This window comes from Rissa tridactyla, chromosome 5 (assembly GCF_028500815.1).
Source record: "Rissa tridactyla isolate bRisTri1 chromosome 5, bRisTri1.patW.cur.20221130, whole genome shotgun sequence".
NCBI lineage: Eukaryota > Metazoa > Chordata > Aves > Charadriiformes > Laridae > Rissa > Rissa tridactyla.
This window is the reverse complement of record NC_071470.1, coordinates 38,380,390-38,403,940: the sequence shown is the minus strand read 5'-3', so window position 1 is coordinate 38,403,940 and position 23,551 is coordinate 38,380,390. Positions and strand designations below refer to the sequence as shown.

The window sequence follows — 23,551 nt, the reverse complement described above, 5'->3', positions numbered from 1 at the left end:
ACAGTCTTGCCCTAGCCGGATGCAAGAGATGTAGCATTGAGCAAAGTAATGGATCACAGGACTAACGCTAAGGTTAGTTTGACTCCTCTTCCCAGACACGAAGGCAGCGAGCATCTTGGATTTAGCTCTTGGATGACTGTAAGTGGAAATTAGCACTACAAGCTGGAAACATCTGGATATAGATAGTTAAACAAGATAGTATCGTCAGGTCACATCTGTTTTCCACATTTTCATTTCAGCCTACCAAGAGGCAAGAGTAAGGCGGTCAGGACACCAGCCAGAGCTGGGAGAAGTTCTGTGGTGGGTTACGTGGGGTTCTCAGAGCTGGGTGATCACACAGGCCACTGTCACCAGAAGGTGAGAGCTCCCTTCTCCTCCACCTCCCCACCCCAGACGTTCCCACAGCCGCCTGTGCCAGGCTCTGCGTCAGCCACAGCGGGCCAACTGGCATTGCTAAGCTGCCAAAACGTCAGCCGGGACAGGGTGCTGTGCTGGGGAGAGCAGTTTTATGCCAAGGTAAGCAAGCTGAGCTGCCTTACCCGATCATCAGATGTGGTCCAACACGTGCAGAAAAGAGGGAACAGAAAAATAAACTCCCCAAAACACCACCACCTACACCTTACATCAGCTCACCTCTGCCACATAACAACAATCAGCTCTTCACACCTTAATTCCCTTTCGGCACTGTGGTGACAGCCCTCCCTGCTCAACCAAGTACTAGCTAATGAGCCAATGTTGCTGCGCCTGAGTGCCAGAGAACACCTAATTTTGACGAGACAGGGCTTGATCCCCAGTTATTAAGCAGTAAGTGGGAATATTAAGTGCAAATATTAACAGTGAAATAGGCACAGCTGGCACCAAGGTTAAAGGGAGGTTATAGGACAGGACTAAACCACTGAGTTCAGCTAATAGCACATGCCTGGCTATCAAAGATGACATGGTTTAGCCGCTTATTATTAATAATAAATCCTCTGCAGGATGTTTTCTGCTAGGAAAAAAGCAAAAGTATTGCTTTTTCAGCTGCCTATTAACTAAAGTGAGCTGAACAAGCCCCACTTCAGAAGGAACAAATCTCTTTTGGATCAGGCAGTGGGCAACTCAAGTGGGAAACAGTCAGCTTCATTAGACACATCATATCTATTCTCCAAGCAAGAGACTTCAGGCTGAGAGTATTTCAAAAACCATCACTTCTCAAAAGGCGTGGAAGCACCAACTCCTCCTTTTATTTCACATCTTTACCCTTTTCCCTGCAGGCAGCAGGCAGTCTGGTGTGACACAACAGGAACACCCCAGGCCCTCTCTGGGCACGAAATCTGTGAGCAAGGCAGGCATCGATAAATGGGAGTAGGATGGCAAGTGAAGGAAAGTTCACGGAAGAGAGCTCACAGAAGAGAGGAATATTAAAGAGTCTCAATTCCTCTGCTTGAAGCCAGGAAAGACTTAACAAATAGGCATCTTTGCGCTTAAAGCTGCTAAGAAACAACCCTGCCCAGAGGAAAGAAAAACTACAAGTGGAAGAATTAAGCGGGCAAGCGCTTGACATAAGTGTGATTTTGTCAACAGAGACAATTTATGGAACAGGTTCGTAAAAACAAAGGAAGACAGGGGGAAAAAGGGCAGTGCGGGTACTTCCAGACTTTCTGCCTGCAAGCACCTTATTCCAAGATCATATTTTGGCTCTTGGCCGTGGAGATGGAGGGGCAGGATCCAAGAACCACTCACAGTGGGGATATGAAAACAGGTGAAAACTGCTTCTTGGTGTCTCACTTCTGTACTGCAGGATGGATCTGCAGCAAGATTTCAGCGTGACCCAGCACCACTGGTCTTGGCAGCCCTCACCTGCCTGCTGTGAGGGCAGAGGGTGAGGTGGACCTCCTGCCACCACCTGCGCTGGGCTCTGCTTCCACAGCACTGCAACCACACGCACGTCGCACTGCTCCAGCCTGGGCCGATTAGAGGAGCGAGCATGCAAGGACTGCAACAAAGCCTGGGAGTTATTCTGCGCAAACCCAAATGCTGCACAAAGACTGAAATAAGCCAAGCTTCCAAGGTGCCTGTTCAACATTGCTGGGCTCTGAGCAAAGAGCGAATTCAGCAGAAACAAGAAGGTTTTTCTGAAGTCATCATTTTTTGGTGCTTCCAAAATTTATAGCTATACAAGCTTGGTGTTTCCTGCTGGCACATATATCTGCAGTCCTGGAATTCAAGTCATTGTGATGCTGTATGCCAGGGCATGGTGGAGAAGCCAGGGTTTGGCAGCTGGGGTACAAGAGGGAAGTAGTAGACAACCGAAAAAGCTAGCCATGAATTTAGCTCCAGAACAGGATGGACCAAACTTGCACTCAGAAACAAATTTAAATCACTCTTATTAGCAAGAACAGATTTAAGCACCACATACGTATTCATTTCCTCTCCCCCATGCCATCGCTTCCCAATGTACCCCAGGCCTCTCACTCCTCCCCAGAGGTTGATCCAAGTGCCTCTGCAACCCAGGCACAGCTCAGAGCCAGTACTCAGAGTCAGCTCCAGGATGGAAGTGACTTTGAGAATGTCTGAAGGGAGAATGTAGTTCAAATGCTTTGAAAGCTTTGGAGAGTTTTATTCAATGTTTTGACTGCTTCAAAATAAAATTAGGTTCTAGCTTCCAAAAATATATAACGTAAAACCATCAGCAATGAGAAAAATTGATTCTAACGTAACACCCAACACTACAGTTTGACATCAAATGACCACAGATAAACTGGGGTACTCAGAGATGTTTGAGAACTGGATGGAGAACATTGAAGAACTACAACAGGGTCACTGGAAGACCCTCATTCAAGAGGGACACAAAATACCTTCATATCTTCGACAAAAGCCACTGTTATCTGGGAGCTGGCCCAAAGGCAGAAGTTGGTAGCCCAAGTCCAAATGATGGGTTTGTGCCACAGTAGCTGTTACAGGCCACATGACCTCCCAAGGCTTGATGCAAGATTAGCTCTCCAAAAGTCTCCAAAAACCCCACCAAACTGAATGAACTCAGTGGCTGAAATGAGTCCTCTGGACCAGAGGCTGCAATACCTTTGGAGGGCAGTGGAAGGAAAGTCTATGTCCCTGCTGCTCATGGTGCATCTGCTCCAGCCCTATAGCCAAGTTTGGCACTTCCATCTTTAAAAATCATAATTCTCCAATTCCTCATCAAGCCACACAGAAACGCATTATGAAGAATCACAGGTGAAAGCAAACCCATGAGCACAGCTCAGCATCTGCTCCCACTCTCAACCCTCTGGCATCCGTCTTCCTAAGGGCCAGGGTGGGGAGCAGGGCTGTTGGGGAACCTGGCTGTTGGGAAGGGCCTGCCGACAGCACCGTTCTAATAAGATCTTGGGGGAAACACGTCTTTCGCCTCACATAAAACAGTCCCATAGCCTGCTTCTCATGTTGGAAAGCCACTGGGCCTGGCACGCTGCCAGCATGACCTGGACCCCAGGGGCAAATTGCTGACAGTCCTTTTGACCAAAGGACAGGAGAAAAACCCTCTTACACTGCCGCAGCCTGAAGCCCATCTCCGCTGTACTGGAGCCTTTGCCGCATCGCACATTCTCATTGTCGGAGATGCTGGCACAGGGAGATAGAGAGGCAGGAATGTCTCAGGCTGCAGGGAGATCAGAATTGAAAAGAGGCTTTTTTTTTTTTTTTTTTTAAAAAAACCTTTTTTGCTGCCATAACCCAGTCTCGAACTGTGGGAGGGACATGAAGGACTGAGCTCTGGATGCCGGGCACTCACTCAGGAGGCTAACCTCATCAAGAGTCAAGTCAAAGCATCCCAAAGGAGCTGAGCTCCAATTTGTCACCTAAACCCCAAAATAATCCTCCTGCAAATGCACTGCACCAACAGGCCAGTCCTGTTAGTGAAGACAAAACTCAAGCAATGCTTTAAAAGTTCTGTAACAATTATTGTAATAAGCAAAGAGGGAACAAAAAACAGAAGGTGGAAGCAGCAGCCTTATTCTTTCCCTTGGACTCGGGATCTGCTGCCGGCAAGGTTTCTGGCAGGGCTGGGAGCCTGCCTGCACTCCGGCATCAGAGGCAGGACACCACACACTGCCACAACCGTCTGGGGGGCTGGAAACAGCTGAAGTGACACGGAAAGTGTTGGCTGTAGGATGGGACCAGTCACAGCCACAATGAGCGTGGCAGAGGTATCCTGAGATGACCTTTCCAGGCTGGACTGTGAACTGGGGAAAAATGTCCACGTACCCATGCAAGCTGGCTACTGTGCTACCACCCATGTCCTTCATTAGTTAATTACTCACGTTTCTGTAATTACATCACCTTAACGAAGCATCAGAGGGAGAAAAATCCAATACCAAAATAAAGAGGCAATTTCAGCTGGCCACCTTCTATGATGAAAGTGGATGGCATTTCAGCAGACGGGGCTCCACAAACCTTAATTCCCTCAAATCTGTGTCACATTTCTCAACCAATGGGGCACTAAATGGCCCCAAATCAAATCATACTCGCAGCGCAACACCCTCCCTGGGCTAACGGCTCCGCAAGAAGCTACAGCGTGAGTCCCATTAGAGGAGGAATCCTTAGACACTGCAAAACATGATTTTAAAGATTGTCTCCCAAACTGAGCAAAACTGTCCATGGGTAAGATCTCCCCCCTCCACAGCCAGGCACCCTGGGATCATGGGCAGCAACAGGCAGGAACTTGTTTCAGGAAGCAATGTCAGCTTAAACAAATTAGACTACAGGTTTGGTCTTTTAGTCCAAAGCTTGCAAGCATGTTCAGGGATTGGTCACCTCTAATGATGCCACGATCACCAAACCAGCCTGATGGACAGCAGCACCTCGCTGGGACAGGGGCAGCCAGCGAGAATGGCCAGGCCTCCACTCGTCACAGCAGCTATGAGAGTCTTGCCCTGCTGTTCGCCACACCACATCTTTCTACGGCAGCTAAACATACTAATCTCCAAAGATCCCATGTTGGCAACTCTAAATCCACTCTGCAAAAATAAAATCATTCCAAATAATCCATATGAAAGCAGCTGAGCAAGTATTGAGCAACTGCAAAGTCCTTGGCTTCCTAAAAACAGTTATGATCTTGCAGTAACTTCAAAAAACCACATTGAATAGGTCAATTCCTGGGCTTAGATGCTGTGAAGCTCAGCTTTCCCGTCACTGCTGAGACTGCTTCGCTGCCCAAGAGCCTTGGCTGAAGTTTCCACCTAGCTATCATCAGACCTGTGTGGCTCATCTCTGAAGCACATTTTCCCCCAGGAACTTCCACCTCTCCCATCCATGTGTGCACAGACTTCCTCATTCTCTGTCCACCAGTCAAATAAGCAGTTTTCAGAGTAAAAATTCAGTTTCTCAACCTTGAAGTTCAAAAGGGGGAGTTGTTTGGGGGCTGAGCTTCTTCCCTTTGCTCCCAGGGGGTTGGAGAGGGAACGGAAATGGATGTTTTCAGATACTCTCATTACGTGCTGTGTAGTTATTCAATAGAGGCAGGCTGCAAACTCTGGCAGCAGTCATGCCTACAATTGCTCTTACACTTGCAACTAAACCATTTTCAAAAATAATGAGCAGAAATAAGCTGGGCAGATGGGTGAACGGCTTCTTTCAAGCTTACAGCAAATGAGATCCATCAGTCTCCTACCAGCTGCCACGCTTGTGTCCCACAGGAGCCAAAGGACCCTCTTCCGTGAGACACTGAGCACCCTCAAACCCCCTCGATCTACAGGGGAATGGAGACGAAGCAGAACCCAGCAAGATTAGGTCCAGCCAACTGGTTCAAGTAACACTGACTTAAGGCTCCACGAAAAATGCCAATCTCTCTGCTGGACAGAGATGCAGTGGCTTTGGAAAGGGGAGCCGGCTTGCAGGGAACAATTCTCCATGGAGAAACGGCCACTCTTCCTAACAGCACGTGCCTGATCTTAAGCCTGCTGACAGCTCACCATGCCCACTTCCTGGAGGAGCACCACAGCATTGGGCAACAGGGCAGCATCAGATGCTCCATCCCACGTTGCTCACTCAGCTGTGTGAGAGAGAAAATAAGGACAGAGGTCTCCCTGGGTTCCTCTTTTCTTGCCACAAACAGGCTGAGATCCAGCTGAGAGTATATCCTTTTAAAGCATCTCCCTGTATTTCACAATTTATCTTCAAGTTTCTACATGAAGAGAGCAACATATAGGAAGTTACATAAACTCAAACATTCCCCGCAGAACATGCTGTATCCTGGAAAAAAGACAACTACCTCTGCACAGGCACTGAACTCAGTTTAACGAATTTCAAGGAAGGCAAAGAGTAAATCCTCTGTCACGTAGAGGACAAGGCATGGACACAAGAAGCAATCTCGGATACACAGATGACTACACAACCTTTCTTGGGCAAACCAAGAGATCCGCTACCTTTGTGAACATGTACCTGCGGCCCCGCTTTTAAACCTGCATCACTAAGAGTTCCCTGCAGCCCTGACCGAGGGACACGACCTCCGCCAAGGACCCTCTCAATAGCAACCAAGAGGGATAGAGACACTGTAGTGATGTCGACGGACTAGGGTGGAAAACACTCATGGAGCCACCAGTTTGTCAGCCTCTCTGGGGCCTCAGCTGAGGAGGGTATGGGAGAATTACACACCAGAGGATGCAAGCAGGAGGAGATGCTCTTGGAGACTGGGTTGCATGGACAGACAAGGCTACAAGCTGCCCATCCCACTCCTACTTCAATCATGTTTTAAGATATGAGAAAGGATGATCATGCAGCATTTAGATTACTCACTTCCCCAGAGAGCAGAGATTCATCTTAACCCTTCCAAAGCTGCCTTTGAATGCCAACTAGCCCATGCCTCAGTTTCCCTTTGTAACAATACCTCTTTTGTGCATTTTATTCGTTTGGATGTTGGATTCCAGGAGGCCAGACCCGCCTGCTCAGCACAGTGAGAGCTGAAGTACAGCCCCAGACCAGGCATTGCTGCCACGCAGATTAATGTTTGGGTCACAGATTTTACCTCCAAGTACCTACTGGAGTAAAAAAACCAAAATAACTCGTACACAACCACTGCAAGTCAAGCCAGGTATAGAAAAGATGATAGATGAGTTGGCTGAATATTTTTTCTTAAAGGCGGTGCTACGTAAGAGATTCTCTCATAGCCCCACGGGAAATGTCTGTAGCCTGCTTTAGATGAGCTCGCCAACCCGTGCAGACTTTCAGATCCCAGCGGAGGACTGAAATGCAAATCCACCCATTATGCAGCAACCTGCATACACTAAATTTCTCAAATGGTTAAAATGATGGCAAAAATGAGGGCTCAACAAATTAAGCTGCTGGAGACCACTGCCCAGTAGAAAGATTTTGAAGGTCTGAGTGAAGCAGAACCAAAAAGTAGTAAAAATTTTTTCACAAAACTGCAAAGTAAAAGCATGCTAGCCATGAAAACGGTCTTCTCATGTCTTTTCCATATAGTCCTAGATATCCTTATAAAATAATTTAACCTCCCTAATCCCAGCCATGGTCTTCCAGCTAGCCGAGTATATAAAAAACAAGCTGCTGACATTGAGTCGACCAAAGATCCTGCCTGGCGTTCCCACCCTGCCACCAGAATGAGAATGCAAATTCTACACAGCGACTGGGATTAAAAACATCACTCTGTCTGTAGCCAAATAGATTTAAAGTCTCCTCAGGAGAAAATCTTGAGGATTATCCATGCTTTCCAATTTATTATTCATTTCTAACTCATCTCTGTTCATCTCTAATTCATCATTCCAGCATAGCATGGATGGCCTTAGTGTCTTCTAGGAGACAGACATGGAGCTGCAGCATTTGGGCTGCCACAGACTGACTAAAGCACTGCCCTTCTGATCTAGCAATGCAGAGGGACGAGGGAAGACTAAGCCTATACTTCCACTTGGAGACTAACTAAATATGTACCTGCAGAGCTGAGAGTGGGCCTAAAGTTACACTTTGGAGCCTTTGTACTCCAGAGTGGCCAGTTCGCAAGAAAGTGAAATGCAGAGGCTCTGAGGTATACCACGTGATAAGCAACACTGGCAAACACGTGCGAATATATTTATTTTCAGGCTTCTCAAACATATCCATAAGAGCTTCACTTCTGGAACAAAAGTGAGATGATTATCTACTGGCATGATAAAAACATTATTCAAATTTTAAAGCAGCAGGGAAGTTTTGCATGCTGTCCTGCCACACGCTATCATGAGAAAAATTTATGGTACCTCAAAACCTTTAGGTTGAGAGCCAGGATATCCCTGTGCTGTGCGCATGGTGCCTGGAACAAGAGGCTGCCCTTTCCCAGAGCGCTGCTGGAATCTTTATAAACCACTAAAATGTTTTGGTTTGTTTTTTAAAAAAAAGCCAATCCTGTTCTTCATATTTCTCCTCTTACTCAGCCAGATTTACTTACTTGGGTTTCTGCCTTTTAGCAGCTTCTAACAGTATCATGAGTGTATTGTCTGTCCCTTCTGCCCCCTGGGTTTAGCTGAGTCTCTCAGGTCACCTTGCCACCAGCAGCCAGATGCAAGTTGCCTTCCTGGCTTTTCTTCCACTAACCTATTTCACCGTCTAGGCGGGCCGCTTCTTCCTCCATCTCCATTTCTCCTCATGTCCCCGGTGAGGGACTGGATCTGTGTGGTGCATAACAGTGTCTTTTGTGGATGGAGTAAGCACAGCTATGGCCAGTATCTTCCTACATTAAGTGGACTGGCATCTAGGTGAATGCAGGTTCTTCCTTTCATTTTTTTTTTTTTAAATAAAGATGAGTAAACAGAAAACCTTCCCCACATTTGTCAAGACCTCTTGAGATCGCATCACCAGTTATCACTTCAGTGCTCACTGAAAGCTCACAAAGGCAAAACTTCCATTTCAAAGAGTGCAGTAAGAGATGCCCAACTGGGTGCAAGCTGGTTGCAACGCACGTTGAGGCCAGGAACAGATTTCCTGGCTGCAGAACGCTCTCTGACATGTACTATGACGTAATTTACTAACACAGATTAGTAATATCAGCCCTCAGCCAGCTGCAGTTTGTGACTGAAGTGTTTGAAATCCCCAGAGCATGCATGGAAACACCAACTCTGAAAACGCAGGGTCACAAGCAAAGGATAGACTCACACAATCCCAGGGATTACAGGGGGATCTGCTTCTTGGTGTGCAAGTACCGTAAGGTTCACCACTATGGCTAAACAACTTAGTTGTAGCTATTATCAGTACCCCCCAGAGCAGCGACCCTCCAGAGAAGCCCCAAAAGCTGCCTAGTCCATCCCATTTTCACACCACTTCTGATCACTGCTCTTCCTACCACCTGGTCAACCAAAGTTAAAGATGAGCCTCTGTGAGCGCACCAGACCATACGCTATAAATAACAGACACAAAAGACAACACACTGGATGCACAGAAGACAAGCGAGGATAGTTGGGTACCAGTTTTGGGGAAACCATCGACAAGTTGCCTTCTGGTCAGAGGATCCCCGCCTCCTTGGAGGAGAGCATCTGAGCAGAGATACAGAGAGACACCTACCTTCAGCAGTTAAACCAAAAATGTCTGCTGCTCTCTGCAGCCCTGGAGCAAAGTCACCGCCAACAGGGTGGAGACCAAAGTGAGCTAAACCCCTGGGTTTTAGATCATCAGAACAATCGTAACTTGGAGAGGTTATTTCGAAACATCAGGCATGATATGGGAAGACAGTCATCCCAAGGGGCGGGGGGGGCGACTCAACCACAGAGCAATCCAGTGTTGATTGATTCACTGCTCATACCTGAATCAAGGTTTCCTGTCACCTACTACTTAAGTTGGATACACAAAACATACAAGCTCGAACATGCTGAACTCTGTTTTTAAGATTGGTATGCTGCCGCAGCACCTCTGCAATAAGCCTGTTACATGCTTTTATCAATCTATCTTGGAGCGTCAAACAGCATTCCGGACCCCCAAGTTATGAATGCAGGTCTTAAAATCCCCCATCTAACCCTGCAGGCAGGTACCATCCATCAGCCAAGGTTTCTGGCAGTCAGGTGTCCAGACACTGGGAAGCCTGTCTCACTCGCAGCATGTCTCCTGCCAGCTGGGATTTCCAGGCTAGACATCCCCCATTTCCACTGCCTCCAGGGCTCAGCCAGAAGAGACGTTCACGCAGCACTCTGTAAAATGAGGACACAGCCTCGGTGCTCACCACCCCCGCCAGCAGAAATGATGAACCTACCAGCGCCAAGGAAGGTGGCTGCAAGACAGGTAGGGGAGATCCTGGCTGCAGTATCTTCGCACCGTAATTCATCTCATCCTTCCCAGGTAAACGCTGGGGAAGCCAGGAAGGATGCCTGCACCTCCCCTTCTTCAAACACGCAGGCATCTGGGGGAGGGAAGGAATTTGGCTGGCTTCCCTTCACTACGCAAAGGAAGGGAGAACAGGGATGTCTTCCCGGAAGTAACAGAAAATAGCTGTGGCTCAAGTTAGACTGTGGGGCAGGATGTGGAAGCCCTCATTATCGCAATAAAAAGGTCTCAAGTACTTGGCCAGGGCGCCAGGAATACACCAACACACCGGACCTGCTCAGAAGAAGCTTTTTACATCAGCGCAGTGGGAACATTTTTGTTTATTTGTTCCTCGGTGTTCCTCAGTGTTAGCCAAGAAGGAAGGAGGTGGTGGTCTGTTCCCCCTCACCACAGATGTCCTCAGCTCCCTGCAACAGCAGAAGACTTAAAATTGGTGACACCTACATCTCCTGCTCCCTCCTACCAACATGGGATGTTTCGCCTCACATACAGGTTTTAATTTTGCTTTAGAGGAGGGATGGCATGGCACAACCTGACTCACGCAGGAGAGGCAGAGGTTAGCATAAGAGCATCTTGTCTACTCTTCTGAAGTCGGAGAACTCTTGTTCTCCATCCCAGGACCAAATTAGTACTAATTATTCCATGCAAAACAGAGTTGCTTCAACAGGAATGAATTAGGACAACAAATTATTCTGGAATAAAGAGGACTCACTGCTGCCTAAGCAAGCAATCTCTTTGTACATCGAATAAAAGAGGTGCTCTCCCACAGGTGTTTGGGGAAAAAAGCAGTCTCCACTCCATTTTTTTAAAAGATTACTAACCCCCACACCTGTTACAGTAGCCATCAGGATTTCCTACATGACCAACATGCCAAAACCCAACCCACACTCCGTTGTTTTGACTTCCACCATCAAAACTGCAGACACCATAAACACAGCAGTACCATAAGTATATCCACAGCAAAAGCGTGTTTGATGGCCATGGATGATGCTTTCAGTTACGCGAGTTTTGACTCAGGGCAGGGAGGGAAGGGGGACACAGGCATGCACCCTAATGCAGGGTTTCCCAAGACAAAGAGACAACCCTCAAATTTAGTCAAACCCTGGTAGTCCTACCAGAGTCACAGTGAGACCTCCACCTCCCACGTCTGCTTCTGAACCCCAAACCAGCTCAACACCGACCTGCAGGACACGCAGGCCTCCATCAACTGCAGTTGTACAGCACATGTGCGAGCAGCGAGTGTACAGGGTGGTGAGCTTGAGGACCATGGGTGGGGTGGACATCAGGGTTTGGAACAAGCAAGTGCCCCATGAGTGCCTGTGCTGTTGGTGCACAGTGCCTGGAGGCTAGATTTAGTCCCACTGGACACGCGGCAGTGGAGATTGATCATTTCTGTGCCCTGAAGTTTCCCCCACCATCACCTCCTTCCCGCACAAACACAGTGGCACCCAACCCTAACGGGCGGACCGTACCTTGCTGTACTACAAAACACCTTACGCTGCAGAAAACTCCACATGGGTCAACGTGGGGCAGACATGGAAAGCAGCACAGCCATCACAAGGGTTTCTAGGACCACGCTAGAAGCACACATGAAATTCAAGGTCTCCTGAAGACATTAGCCAGAGAAAAGCAGGAATGAGCCAGCTCCGGACTCGTGGCTGGGCAGGTGAATGTGACAGTGCCCATGTAGCCCAAGACACATTTCCCACGAGCTTTGGCTACACACCTAAGTTTCAAGGACTAACAGGTACTACAGCTTACAGGAAAGCCATGTGAGTTGTATCAGAGAAAAACGGTTTCCAAAATTTTTTGTGACTTCAATGAGAAGAAAGCACTCATGAGGAAAGCCACTTACAAACACTAGGAAGACAGCAGGAAGAACAGGATCAGGCCAGCCTCTATCAATATCCAGGACCAGCTGCTCCCAATGAAGATGCAAGAAATCATTCTGGACAGTTCAGGAATCACTTGCTTATTGGTAAATCTCTTCCTAAGCCCTTCAGATAGTGATTAAGGACAATGGTTCATACCCCATATATTAAATATTAATCCTTCCTAATGTGACTGCCGACATTCCGGTTATCTGATTCGGATAACCGCATACCCCCAACAGCCCAATCCTTTTCCACCCCAAACCACATAAACATGATGTACAAAACCCAGCAGTATTTTGCAATCCATCTAAAGAGCAGGCGACACTCTCCTCAGCCTCCAAGCCTGGAAGAAAAACAGCTGGATCTCACCAAAAGCAGGAGGGAAAGAGTTAAGAGCAGGGAGGTGAATCAGCCCACTGCTATAAATGCGGACATTTCCTACCTCTTTGCTCTAGTGTTTCTTCCGGTCCGTGGGCTTCAGAGATGCTTACGGACCTGGTCACATTCAAATGATTTCCACCGCAACAGGAAAGCCCGGGGATTTGTTTTATTTCAAGAGGAAAACGCAATTTGTGAATGAAACCAGAAAGCAGACGTAAGGTCTGACCTCCTTCCTATATAACACCAAGAATAAAGTACCAGTCAGCAGCTTGTGCATCTGCTGCACTGCTCCTGACCCTATGCAAGCACACGGGCGCTCTGTTCTACCCAAAATAACCCACCCCACGCTCCCCAGTGTTCTGAGGCATCACGCAGACCATGACCGTGCAGCTGTGGCTCAGCACTGCCTTACCCAAAGCAGTTACGGCAGACCTGCAGGCCGAGCACGGCTGAAGACACAATCTGCTCCCTTCCCACTGGATTGGGATCTGCCATCCTGCTGCAAACATAGAGGTTTTGAGGAGAACAGATGTAGGTCACCGGCGGGAGGAGACGGGGAGAGAGGGAATTCAAACTACTCTTCCACAAGGATGTTGATGTTGGACTTGGACCAATATCACGGGTCCACACAAAGCATCAGTTATTTGAGAGTGACATTTCAGAAAAGCAGAGCTATGTATCCTATTAGCTTGAAAACAATACAGCCGCACCAATGCCAGGATAGCAATGCCGCTGGAAACGGGAAACATCTATTTTCAGCACCTCCCAGTATCCCCCCACTGCTTTAACAAACTGTTTTTATAAAGATCAGGCAAATGCCCCAGAGCTTCACACAGATACACCCCAAAAAGCTCTCCAAAAGGGATGGAGAGGAACGTGTGGAGGAGGAACATGGCAGGGCTCATTTTCTGCCCAGAACAGACAGCAAACCTCTCTCGCCCAGCACCCCCAGGTCCCAGCGAAGCTGCAGTCCATGCCCCCTCAAAACATCCTGGGTCTTCACCTTGGTCACAGCAGAAGTTATTGGGGGAACTGGTAGCACAGTGACCATCCCCGGGGTTCCATTCCTCATCATTGAGCTAGTTTCCCAGCCTCACCATGGGAATAACGGCATGAGTTTGCATCTGATTCTTGACAGAGAGAGACATAAATCCTCCATGCAAACCTGGCAGTTCCCTGCATCAGCTGCGGCCACCCTGTGCATCTCCTTCCCTGCCACTGGCAGCCGCAGCAACAGGAATTAAAATAAAGAAGGATGAAAAACTCCTGCTGTGGCTGCGGATTTATTTGCCCGCACTCCGTTCATTTCTAGAAGTCCTTGTACAGGAGAGGAAAAATCCCTAAGCGATTTCAAAGCATCCTGCATGATCGCAGCAAGCTCCCCCCAGCCACAGACAGGCAGAGAAGGGATGACTAATTTTTTTAGCGTAATACACCGCAGAGAGTGTCCTGTGAACAAGCAAGTAAATTCCTGAGGCTCTCAGCAAGGACCCCGCCACTCCTTGCGAAACTTCCCAGCTGGAACCTCACAGCCGAAAAGCCAGAAAACATCGTTTTTCCCTCCTCCAACAAACAGGGGCTGGGATTCCTTTCACGACAGTATTTGGGTTTTAATGTCAGTCCATATTTAGCAAGAGGAAAAAAAGCCTCCCTTCCTTCCTGTCACATTTTCCACCCTTGATGACATCCAAGATCAGAAATAAGCAAGTGCTGGCTGAGGAGGGAGGATGCATCTACTCGAGCATGGGAGAGCCCAGAGCGTGGTAGCCCGTACATTCCCATTTGGGATGTGCCAGGAGACACCTGGAAGGAGGGGACACAGCCCTCGGACCTGGTGGCGAGGAGAGTTGTCCCCTCCAACGCTCCAGCTTGGAGCATCTCCCCGAGGGATGGCATAGGGCAGGAGCCAGGCCAGCAGCCTACAGGGCTGGCTGGCATACCACTCCCAAAAAGAAGCGTTATGTCCCCAGCACAGGCCAAGAGCTGTGGAGGAGGCTGTGGGTCAGGCCCAGGACGGCTGGTGGGCGGCTCACTCACGGGGGGCCCAGTGCCGGACCCCCGGCGTCCTGCATGATGGTGTCCACGGAGCCTGGCCATCATGCAGCAGGGCGAGGCGAGCCGTGGTGGGGAGGAGGCGGCTGGCGATCGCAGGGTCAGACTGTGGCCCAGCGGCGTGCCCTGTCTGCAGGGTGTCGGAGGGGGGTCCCATTCCTAGTTCGGACCCCCTTGTCCGCCCCCACGGCAGCAGGGCAGGAGGGGGCTGCAGACCCACGTGTGGAAGTTCACGCGCCCCAACCCACGATTCACTTTTAGTTTTTACTATTAAAAAATAAAACCCACGGCGGGGGTTGGGGGTGGGGAGGGCGAGGTGGGACTCCAGGCCAGGCCCAGCCGAGCCCCACGCAGAGGCCGCGGACACGCGTGGGTGCCGCCCGGAGAGGCCCCGCCCGGCGACCCCCGCGTCACCATAACAACCCCGGGCCCGTCCCCCCCCGTCGGGCGGTCGCTCACCTGAAGGGCGGCGGGCGGCGCCGGGCCGGGCCCGCTCCTTCTCCCTCGCTGGCTCTCGCCGCCGCCCAACGGCTCCGGTGCGACGCCGCGGCGGCCGGCCGCGACCATGGACGCCGCGCCGGGGGAGGGCGCGGGGGTCGGGGGCGGAGGGGGGGAGGGAAAAAAAGGAGGGGAAGGGGAAGGGGAGGGGGGGGAAGGCGCCGCCGCCGCCCCTCAGCGCCCCGCCGCGGGGCTGCCGGCCCTCAGCGGCGCCCCGGCAGCCGCCCGCCCGCTCCTGCCGCCGTTGCCGCCATGGTGCGGCTCCATGCAGGGCGCGCTGCGCTGACAGGGCCAGGGCGGGGCCAGGGGGGCGGTGCGAGGGGCGGGGCCGTGCGGACACAGCAGGATCCCTCCGCCAGGTGCCCGGGGGGGAGAGGTTGCCGTTACGGTGCTGCCATCTGCCGGTGCCGGGAAGGCGGCCCCGTCCCGCGGGCGGAACGGGAAAAGGGGACCTTCTGCCCCCCCTTTCCCGTCCCGCCGCCATGGGGTCCAGCCCCGGGGAGGAGAAAGCGGGCACTCCCCCCGCCCCGCTCCTCGCGCCGCCTGTCCATCAACGCGACGGGCGTGCGCGGCGGCCAATCAGCGGAGGGGTGGGGCGTGCTCAGCGAGCTCCCTGGGGCGTGAGGCCGAGGTGGGCGCAGGTAGGGGGGTGCTGCTGCGGGGGGATGGAGGGCGGCCGGTTGGTGGCGGAGCCGAGCGGGGACCTCTCTGTGTGTGTGTGTGTGATTTTTAAGTTTATTTTCAAGCAAATAAACTTATTCCACCCCCCCCCACCCCACCCCCCCCCCCCCCCCGGGAGCGGAAAGGCCGAGCTGCGGGGCAGGGTGGAGAGAGCGCGCAGCGTCCCGCCGCGGCCGGCCCTTCCCCGGCCGCCATTTCCCCGCGGGAAGGCGCGCTATTGCTTCTCCTCCGCCGTCCTTGCCCCGCGGGGGGAGGCCGCCTCGCCCGCGGCCTGGAGCAGGATCCCGGCCTAGGCCCGGTTCGCCTGGCGCGGCCGGGCTGGGATCCACCCGAATGAATAGTGGCTGGGGAGCCGCCGGAGGGGCTGGGTTTGTGAGGGCAGAGTCGAGAGTCGAACTTTAACCCGAGTGATTTGTCCTTGTGTGTTTTCCGCCTAGGATTTCCCCCTGTGCCGATTCCTCCAGGTTCCTATGGAAAAGCCCAATCCAGGGGCCTGTCGAGAAGCCGAGCGTGGCCAGCAGCCCTCTGCTCACGTTGTCTTTCTGTGTCTCACGGCAGGTGCTGAGCCAGGATGGGTTTTGCCGAAGACAAAGTGTACGACTACATTTTGAAAAACCTCAAGAATTTCAGGCACATCCGTGTGGCGTCGCTGGCCGATTCCCTGAGCTGCCTGACCGATGCTGACAGGGTAATTCCCTGCTTTTCTGAGTCCTGACAGGCTCCTTCCCCAATGTATAGTGCAGGCAAAATATATAACTGCTTTAGCTCTAAGCCAGACCCTCCCTTAGATCCGCTGTGTGTTTCATTTAGGATGAGCTTCACGCCCGGGAGGAAATGCGGGGGAGCCAGGCGACTGTCTATAAGTTTTACCAGCACCTGAAATGCCGGCAGGGCTGGGTGCTGGATCTCATCGACGCGCTGCGCCAGAACAATGCAGGGCACCTGGCTGATGAGCTGCAGCACATATATGAATCCTGGCAAGCCTGTAAGTAGCCTGGTCATCCCTGGCTGCTGCCCCGGGGGTCTGGTGGAGATGAGGACCTGAACCACGTCTCCTGATGTGCACCAAGCAGCTGGACTCTTTCCCTGCCCTGGCTTCCTAGGGGCCTGGGGGTGTCTGTGACCGTCCCCAAGGATGTCCCTCTCTGCGGTGACATGCCTGAGGATGGCAGGGTCCCTGTTTGAAGGTGCTTGGGTTGGCAGTGGGCTGGGTTTCTTGCCTGAGGGGAAACGGAAAGGTGAATTAAGGGGTGCTGCAGGCTTGGCTGATGTGGGAACAGAGCACATGAGGGGTTGCCTTGGCCCCGTGCTCATCCTCTGCCTCGTTTTGGCTTTTCCCTTGACATCCCCACTCACAAACAGCCTTGGCTCCTCCAGGTCCCCCGGCTCCTGCTGCTTCCTCCCTCCCTCCAGCAGCCAATGTTGGCCATCCTGCCATCTCCTCCATCGGTGCCCAGACGCTGTCCCCAGGACCGAAACCTGCTCCGGGAGCCGTGCTGGCTGAGCAGCCACGCCAAGACCTGCCTGCCAGCAGCCGTCCACCTCTCCTGCCCAGTGATGCCACCACTGCGAGCACAGACCTGGATGCCAGGGCCCCGGTGCAGGAATCGGTAAGCAGGGCACGCGTCAGACAGGGACATAAAGGTCGCTTTTAGACCAGAGTGTTGGTGCAGTAGGGTGTGGGGAGCCCGTGGTACGGCCAGGCTCATTCAGGGACAGCGCAGGCAGCCTCTCGCTGCTGATCTGTGCTGCATGCTTGCTGCATCTGGTAACTTATAGCCTATATAAGTGCTCCCCTCTTCTGCTTCCCCTCTATGGGTGGGAGTGCAGGGTCCACTCTGTTAGTCCAGGCTCCCCTCCACCGCCCCTGACCCCATGCAGACCTCCTGTGAGCCCTGTCATGGGTGCCAAGGAGAGACCCCCTTCATCACCAGGCTTATGTGGGTCACTGGGTCAGAGTTTGGGGCCTTGGTGGTCCCCGATTCCTTCATCGTGGCACAGAAATTTAACACAGCTCGTTTCCTTCCAGCTCCCTAAAAACCTCCTGGAACAAGAAAGTCCCCGACCACCTCCACCTGGGAGCATAGTCCATGATGGAGTGAGTGATGGGCACAGTGGAGAGGGGCATCTCCCACACCCCACTAAGGCCACACAGGTGTCAGCAGGGACCCCTGTGGCAGCCAGCGTGGCTGTGCCATTGGCTGTCACCCCTGAGTGGGGCCAGGACTGGCTGAGCCGCCAGCAGCACCCAGTGTGTGTGGACAACGGGTGTTTTGGGAATGCCAACCACCTGCAACGTGGTGCACCACGCTTGGGTCTGGGAAGGTCTCTTCTGCCAAGGGACACAGGTGTTGCTTGCAGCCCTGAGCAGCCCAGGAATGAGCCCGAAGAGGATGTCTACATCTCCACTGTGTCACCCCCAAGGCTGGAAGAGACCGCTCGCAGCACAGGGCAGCAGCCCCCAAACTCACTGTCAAAAAAACCAGCTGTGCCCAGCTCTGAGCATAGCGAGACCCCGGGCAGCTTCGTGGATGTGCGCAGCCCCCTCCTCATACAGCAGCAGTTTGATGCGGAGCAGAAGCAGGTCATGATGCTGCAAGAGCATAGAGGAGATGAAGGTGGGTTTCCTTCCCAGCAGTTCTATGTAGCCACTGTGCTGATGGGGAGCAGGGTTGAAGGTGCTGCTCGTTGCTCATCCTGCTTGACAGGGAGGATGGAGAGTGGCAGAGAAGGTGCAGGTGTGGGGTAGGGCCCCGCTGGGAGGCCATGCAGACCCTCCCAAAGAACAGTGGTAGCTGTGGCTCTTGGTAGAGGACAGCCCAAGGTTTTGTCTGCCTTTGGGGCTCATGAGCACTCATGGAGGTGCAGAGAACAGCTCTCTGTGCCCTCCTTTTCCATCTCCTGGGCCGCAGTGACCTCCTCCAGGAAGGGAGAGAGCTTGGGTTGTGCAGAAATCCAACCTTGCTGCTTGTGTTCCCCTGGTTTTCCCTCTAGTTGCTGTTGCTCGCTGTATTTTGGCACAACATCCTGACCAGGGCTTGGCAGAGGCACTTGCTTCATTTCTAATGTAGAACACCCCGATTGAATGTCTCTGCACCCCCATTTTAGTAGCCTGGGGCCACCTCACTCTCAAAGGGAGGAACAGATTGGGGGTGCTGGCTTCCTGGTGCTGTCTGGTTTACCTGTACCTATGAGGAGAGCTTTGGTGACGCAGCAGAGCCAGGGCCACACGGGTGGCATTCAGCGATGCTGGGTCCTGCTCCCCGTGCAGCCTTCTCAGCTCTGGGAGTATGCTGTTGCAGTGTCCTTGAAGAAGAGCAAAACTCACCTTCTAGGTCTCCAGATTAATGTAATGCATTTTGTTTTGTCCCCAACAGATACTTGGATGGAAACAACCACCCCAGTTGCTACCCCTGCACCCAGAGATGTTTCCCCATCCTGCGACACCTCCCTGAAGCCTCCTGTACAAGAGAGAAACCAGCCCGTGGAGGAGACAGCCAGCAGCACCCCCTCCATGCTGACAAAGGAGAAAGTAGGTGACCTTTCCTGTTACCACTTGCATTTCATTCAGGTCCTTGCGAGCTCCCCCTGGCAGGAGATTTTCTGCTGCAGTGTAAGATTTTGAGCTGGTGGCGAGTTTATTCAGGGCTTTTTTTCTCCACTGTGTTCATGTCCCTATCCGGACGCTATAGTTTGCAGCATGGGGCAAGGGAGCCGAGATTTGTCAGACTTTGACTCCTTATTTCCCCTCCTTGACTTGTCAGTCAGTCTCCTGGCTTCCAGGTGCCTCTCTCCCCCCTTCTCGTCACTGCTTTTCTCCCATTCCTTCCCAAATCCCCCGTATCTCCCCAAATCCCAAAGGCTCCCCAGAGCCCCAACAACTCCCTACTCCTCGTAGTTACCTGTGACCGAACGTTGCTGTTAGTGGCTGGAGATGCAGTGGTTGAGTGACGAAGTGGGCTTGTTGCATGACACGGGTGCCTGAGACCAGGCCAGATAGGTGTTCCCTGTGGCATCCAGCCCCTCTCCTTGTTTCCCAAAGGTCCTCCTGGCCTCGGTGGACCCTCTCCAGACTGTTGCAGGAAGCTTTGAAGGCACGTCTGGGAGGATGGCACCCCAGGTGAGCTCTGCCACGAGCATCTGGGCATCTTGCAACAACATGGAGAGGGATGTGGAGCTCAGCAAGCCGGGTGTCCTCCTCTCCATGGATGGGGGGAGACCAGGGGCGACTGGCAGATGCCCGAGCTCTTGTGGGCCCAGCGGCCCCTATTCTGGAGCATCTGATAGCCTCACCTTCAGCAGTGACCCGATCATGATAAGCACAGATAGCTCGAGCTCAGGAGAAACACTCTCCAGAGTCCCCTTGGGATGCCCGGCTCCAGCGGCTCATGAAGACCCCAGGGGAGAGGAGGCAGCTGGAGCAAGCAGAGACTCCTATCCACCTCTGAGCTCGGACAGCACCTCCCTGGGCACTCAGGAGGTCCACGTGGATCATGGCCCCAGCATCCAGCTTGGGGCAGGCAGCGACCTCCAAGATGGAGCCGGTCCCCTTGGAAACTGTCCGGCTCATGTCTCAAACGGAGGCCGTAGCACTGCGACCAGCTCATCTCAGGCCAGAGTCCCCCCAGGGCACAGCAATGGACCGTCCCTGCCATACACCGTTACAGCTGTGGGTATCGCTGTGATTTCAGCTGTGGCATTTCTAGTGTACGCTCGATTGCAGAAATAGCGCTGGAGTGAGCGGATGGGATGCCACGACTTCACTCAGCCTGGGCGATTCCTCTTTGTAGTAGGAATTTGGCCAATGCATTTGAAGCCTGAAGAGGAGCAGCAGCAGGGGGGCGGTAGAGGTCTTGTTAAATCTCTTTCTGGAAGTTTTGCTGGAAGGGGCCTTGGTTGCATGATGCTGTTGGGTTTAGGTCTGTTCCCCCCACCCCCTTTCCCAAGCGTCTTCTTGCCTGTAGCCTTCTCCTTTTACACCTATAGAGAGGCTCTCGCTCAGGGAGTGATCCCTGGAGTCAAAAAAGAAAGTTCTCATGGCGATTCTCCATGTCTTCCTTGTTTGGTCCTAGGGAAACATGTCCTGGTTGTCCCAAGGGTGACCCTGCCCCGGGTCCCTCCAGGCAGTGCAGCAAGGAGAGGTTTTACAGATGTTCTGTAAAAGTGGAGCTGATCTTGTTCGCTCTGTTCATCTCGGCTTGAAAATGTGTCCAAGGGTGCGTGCAGCAGCCTTCACCAGGTGCCTTATATTTGCCTTACTTGGTGTCTCCAGCTCTGCTGCTGGGACCTTGGCTCATCTCTGCTGCTCCTTTCCCTCGGTGCTGGGTGCATGGGCAGGACCCCGGTGCAGCAAGTCACTCTGCCTTCTGCTCATTCGTGATGAGAGATGGCCCCATGATGAGAAAACACCAGGCCAGGCTCCGTGTAAGCTAGCTCCTTTCCCGGGAGCTGTTGTCCTGCTTTGGTGCTTTGCTTTGGAGCATCATCCCCTGGTGCTGAGGATCGCAGATGGGCTCTGGGATTGATTCATGCAGCACTGACATCCTGGGCATAAAGCTGAGGGTCAGGAAAGAGCCACATCTAACCAGCTTTCTCGAGGATCAGCATCATGTCACCCTGCTCCAAGCAGGGAAAGGGTTTATGCTTTAAGAAGAACATTTCATGCAATGCCAGCATTAAGCAGACTTGGTTCCACACAGGATTGTTGGGCGTCTTTGCTCTTTTGGCTGTATTTTTTGAGCCTGGCTAGGAGGGTGGATATAGTTCTTGCCTTTCCCAACACCTGGTACTGTGGGATAGGAAAATAGGAAGCTTGGGTCTAGCCTACGACACAAATAGGATCAACCCTGTGCACTGCAGGGAGGCCATAACTGGTGGCTAAGATGCTCTGGGTTATCTTGAAGGTCCCATTTAAAATTACAGCCCATAATTTTCCTGCTATCCCCAGAGATCAGCTTGGAGTGCAAGGGGATTGGGCTTGCAAAATTTCTAAAATAAAATCCTCAGACCCAAATAAATATCCCAGCTTCCCCTTGCCCAGGGCAGCTTTCGGGGGCAGAAGCGACCCTGCTCAGTTGCTGCTGGCACACATTTCTAACTCCAGGCAGAGTTTAGTGATGCCCGCTTGTGTTGCTGCACCTGCAGGTTGTTTGCCATCTCTCATGTACTCCCTCCCAAAAGCACAGGGGCACAAAAGTAACAGAACTACTTTTTTTCATAGTTAGAGGGTTATTGTAGCTAGAGGATTTCTCTTTTTTTTTTTTTAAGCTCTAAAGATGCCAGTGCAGATGTTCGGGTTGTCCTACCCTCTCATGACCTGCTGTGTGGGCAACAGGGGAGCTGTGACAGGAGGCAGGACTGAGCAAAATGTCTTGTCGATCTGGTGGTGGATTTGCATAGCAGAAGGCTTGTGCCACGGGCTGCCACGGTTTGAATCTGGCAAGCCCGCAAGGATGCCGTGGGCATTAAACTGTTGCATTGGCCTGGTGCTGACGGCCAGGCTGCACTCCTAATCCAGGCTGTTGCATCTTCCCTGCTTTACTGTGTCCAGTAACTTATTCCTTCTGGATACCTTCCATTTGGCTAACGGAAATTCCCGAAATACAACCTTCTTGCTGGCAGGGGGGCAGGAGGGAGATGAGCTCCCTGACACCTGGCCGCAAAGTGCAGCCATCATACCTGGAGCTCAGCCTGCGGTGGGAAGGGTCTGTCAACCCTGTAGTGGGGCAAACAGCTGTTCCTCCCTCCTACCACTTCCCCTTTGCCCAAAAATGCAAGAAGTGCCTCCCTTAAATGATAAGGACAATAAATATAAGCAATAGTGAGGTGTTGACTTTGATCTGATGGGGCTGCTCTCCAGGTGAACTTGAGATGTTCATCGCTTGCTCAGCGCCCAGTGCATTATCCCTCAGAGGAAGGGACAGTGCTTTTAAATACCCTTGACCTCCTCTGCTGGGAGAGGGAACATGGGGGCTGTCTTCCCCATTTGAAGGCAATGTGGTGACTTGTCCAAAACCTCCCTGCAAGCAGGAAGAAGGACCTGGGATTCCCCTTCAGTGGTCCCCAGTAAGCTGGTATTTTTTCCTCAGCTTTTGTAATTTTGTCAGTGAGGGCTTGGAAGAGACCTGTCACCTCCCTGTGAAAGCTGCAGTTTTCAGCACTAAGAATTGCTCTTTATTTGCAGTGAGTAAAGAAATCTCCCCAAATCCTTTCACCTTGTTAAAAGGCTCGTGAGTATTGTACTGAAATAAAGCAGAATATGTATCTTAAAGCAGCGTACGTGAACCTACATAACCACACTGCAGTATCCATCCCAAAATTCATTAAAAGGGGAGGGGGTGTGTGCCTTCACATGCTTTCTGCGTGATTCGGAGGAAGTCTGTGAGATCCCAAACCAGCAGCATCTGTACCAAGGCCCTCTTCTCTGATGCTTTACTCGCCTGCAAAATTCTTCACGTATTTTCCTACTACTTTTTAGCAATGGCTTGTATGCTTTGCCTTTTCACGTCAAATCACTTTTGTGAAACAGCTCATTTATCACCACTTCAGACTCGAAGAAAGCACACCTTCAGTTTTCTGCTGTGAAGTGCCAGTATTTTCACAGTCGCAATGTAGCACTTTTAAAGCGGGATCAGCAGGTGAACCTGCAGGAGGGAACTGTGTCCCTGCAAATCTTTTAAAAAAAGAAAAAAAAAAAAAGCCTTTACTAACTGTGTAATAAAATCATTTGCCACTTCACGCTCAACTTGTGATGTTGCTGTGTGTGTTTGTAAGATGAGGGGAACGTATCTCAGCTT

At 51.8% G+C, this 23,551-nt stretch overlaps 2 protein-coding genes across 7 annotated transcripts in view; one reads left to right on the top strand and one right to left on the bottom strand.

Moving 5' to 3' along the window:
• PTPRA (protein tyrosine phosphatase receptor type A) overlaps nt 1-15,172 on the bottom strand; it is a 125,824-nt gene extending 110,652 nt beyond the window's left edge. For both annotated transcript variants that reach the window (XM_054202219.1, XM_054202215.1), the window contains exon 1: nt 15,036-15,172. The gene's annotated coding sequence lies outside the window, so the exon portion shown is untranslated. The remainder of the gene's footprint in view (nt 1-15,035) is intronic.
• Nucleotides 15,173-15,454: 282 nt separating this feature from the next.
• Nucleotides 15,455-23,551, top strand: MAVS (mitochondrial antiviral signaling protein). 5 transcript variants are annotated; one of them, XM_054202611.1, is made up of 7 exons: nt 15,455-15,705; nt 16,314-16,443; nt 16,566-16,740; nt 17,133-17,365; nt 17,785-18,373; nt 19,133-19,287; nt 19,798-23,551. In XM_054202611.1, the coding sequence occupies exons 2-7, from the start codon at nt 16,327-16,329 to the stop codon at nt 20,482-20,484; spliced, it is 1,956 nt and encodes a 651-aa protein (XP_054058586.1). In that variant the 5' UTR covers nt 15,455-15,705; nt 16,314-16,326; the 3' UTR covers nt 20,485-23,551. The 5 variants fall into 5 exon arrangements, with proteins under 5 accessions (XP_054058586.1, XP_054058584.1, XP_054058588.1 ...); XM_054202609.1 differs by having other exon boundaries at nt 15,455-15,715; XM_054202613.1 differs by lacking the exon at nt 15,455-15,705 and adding an exon at nt 15,769-15,790.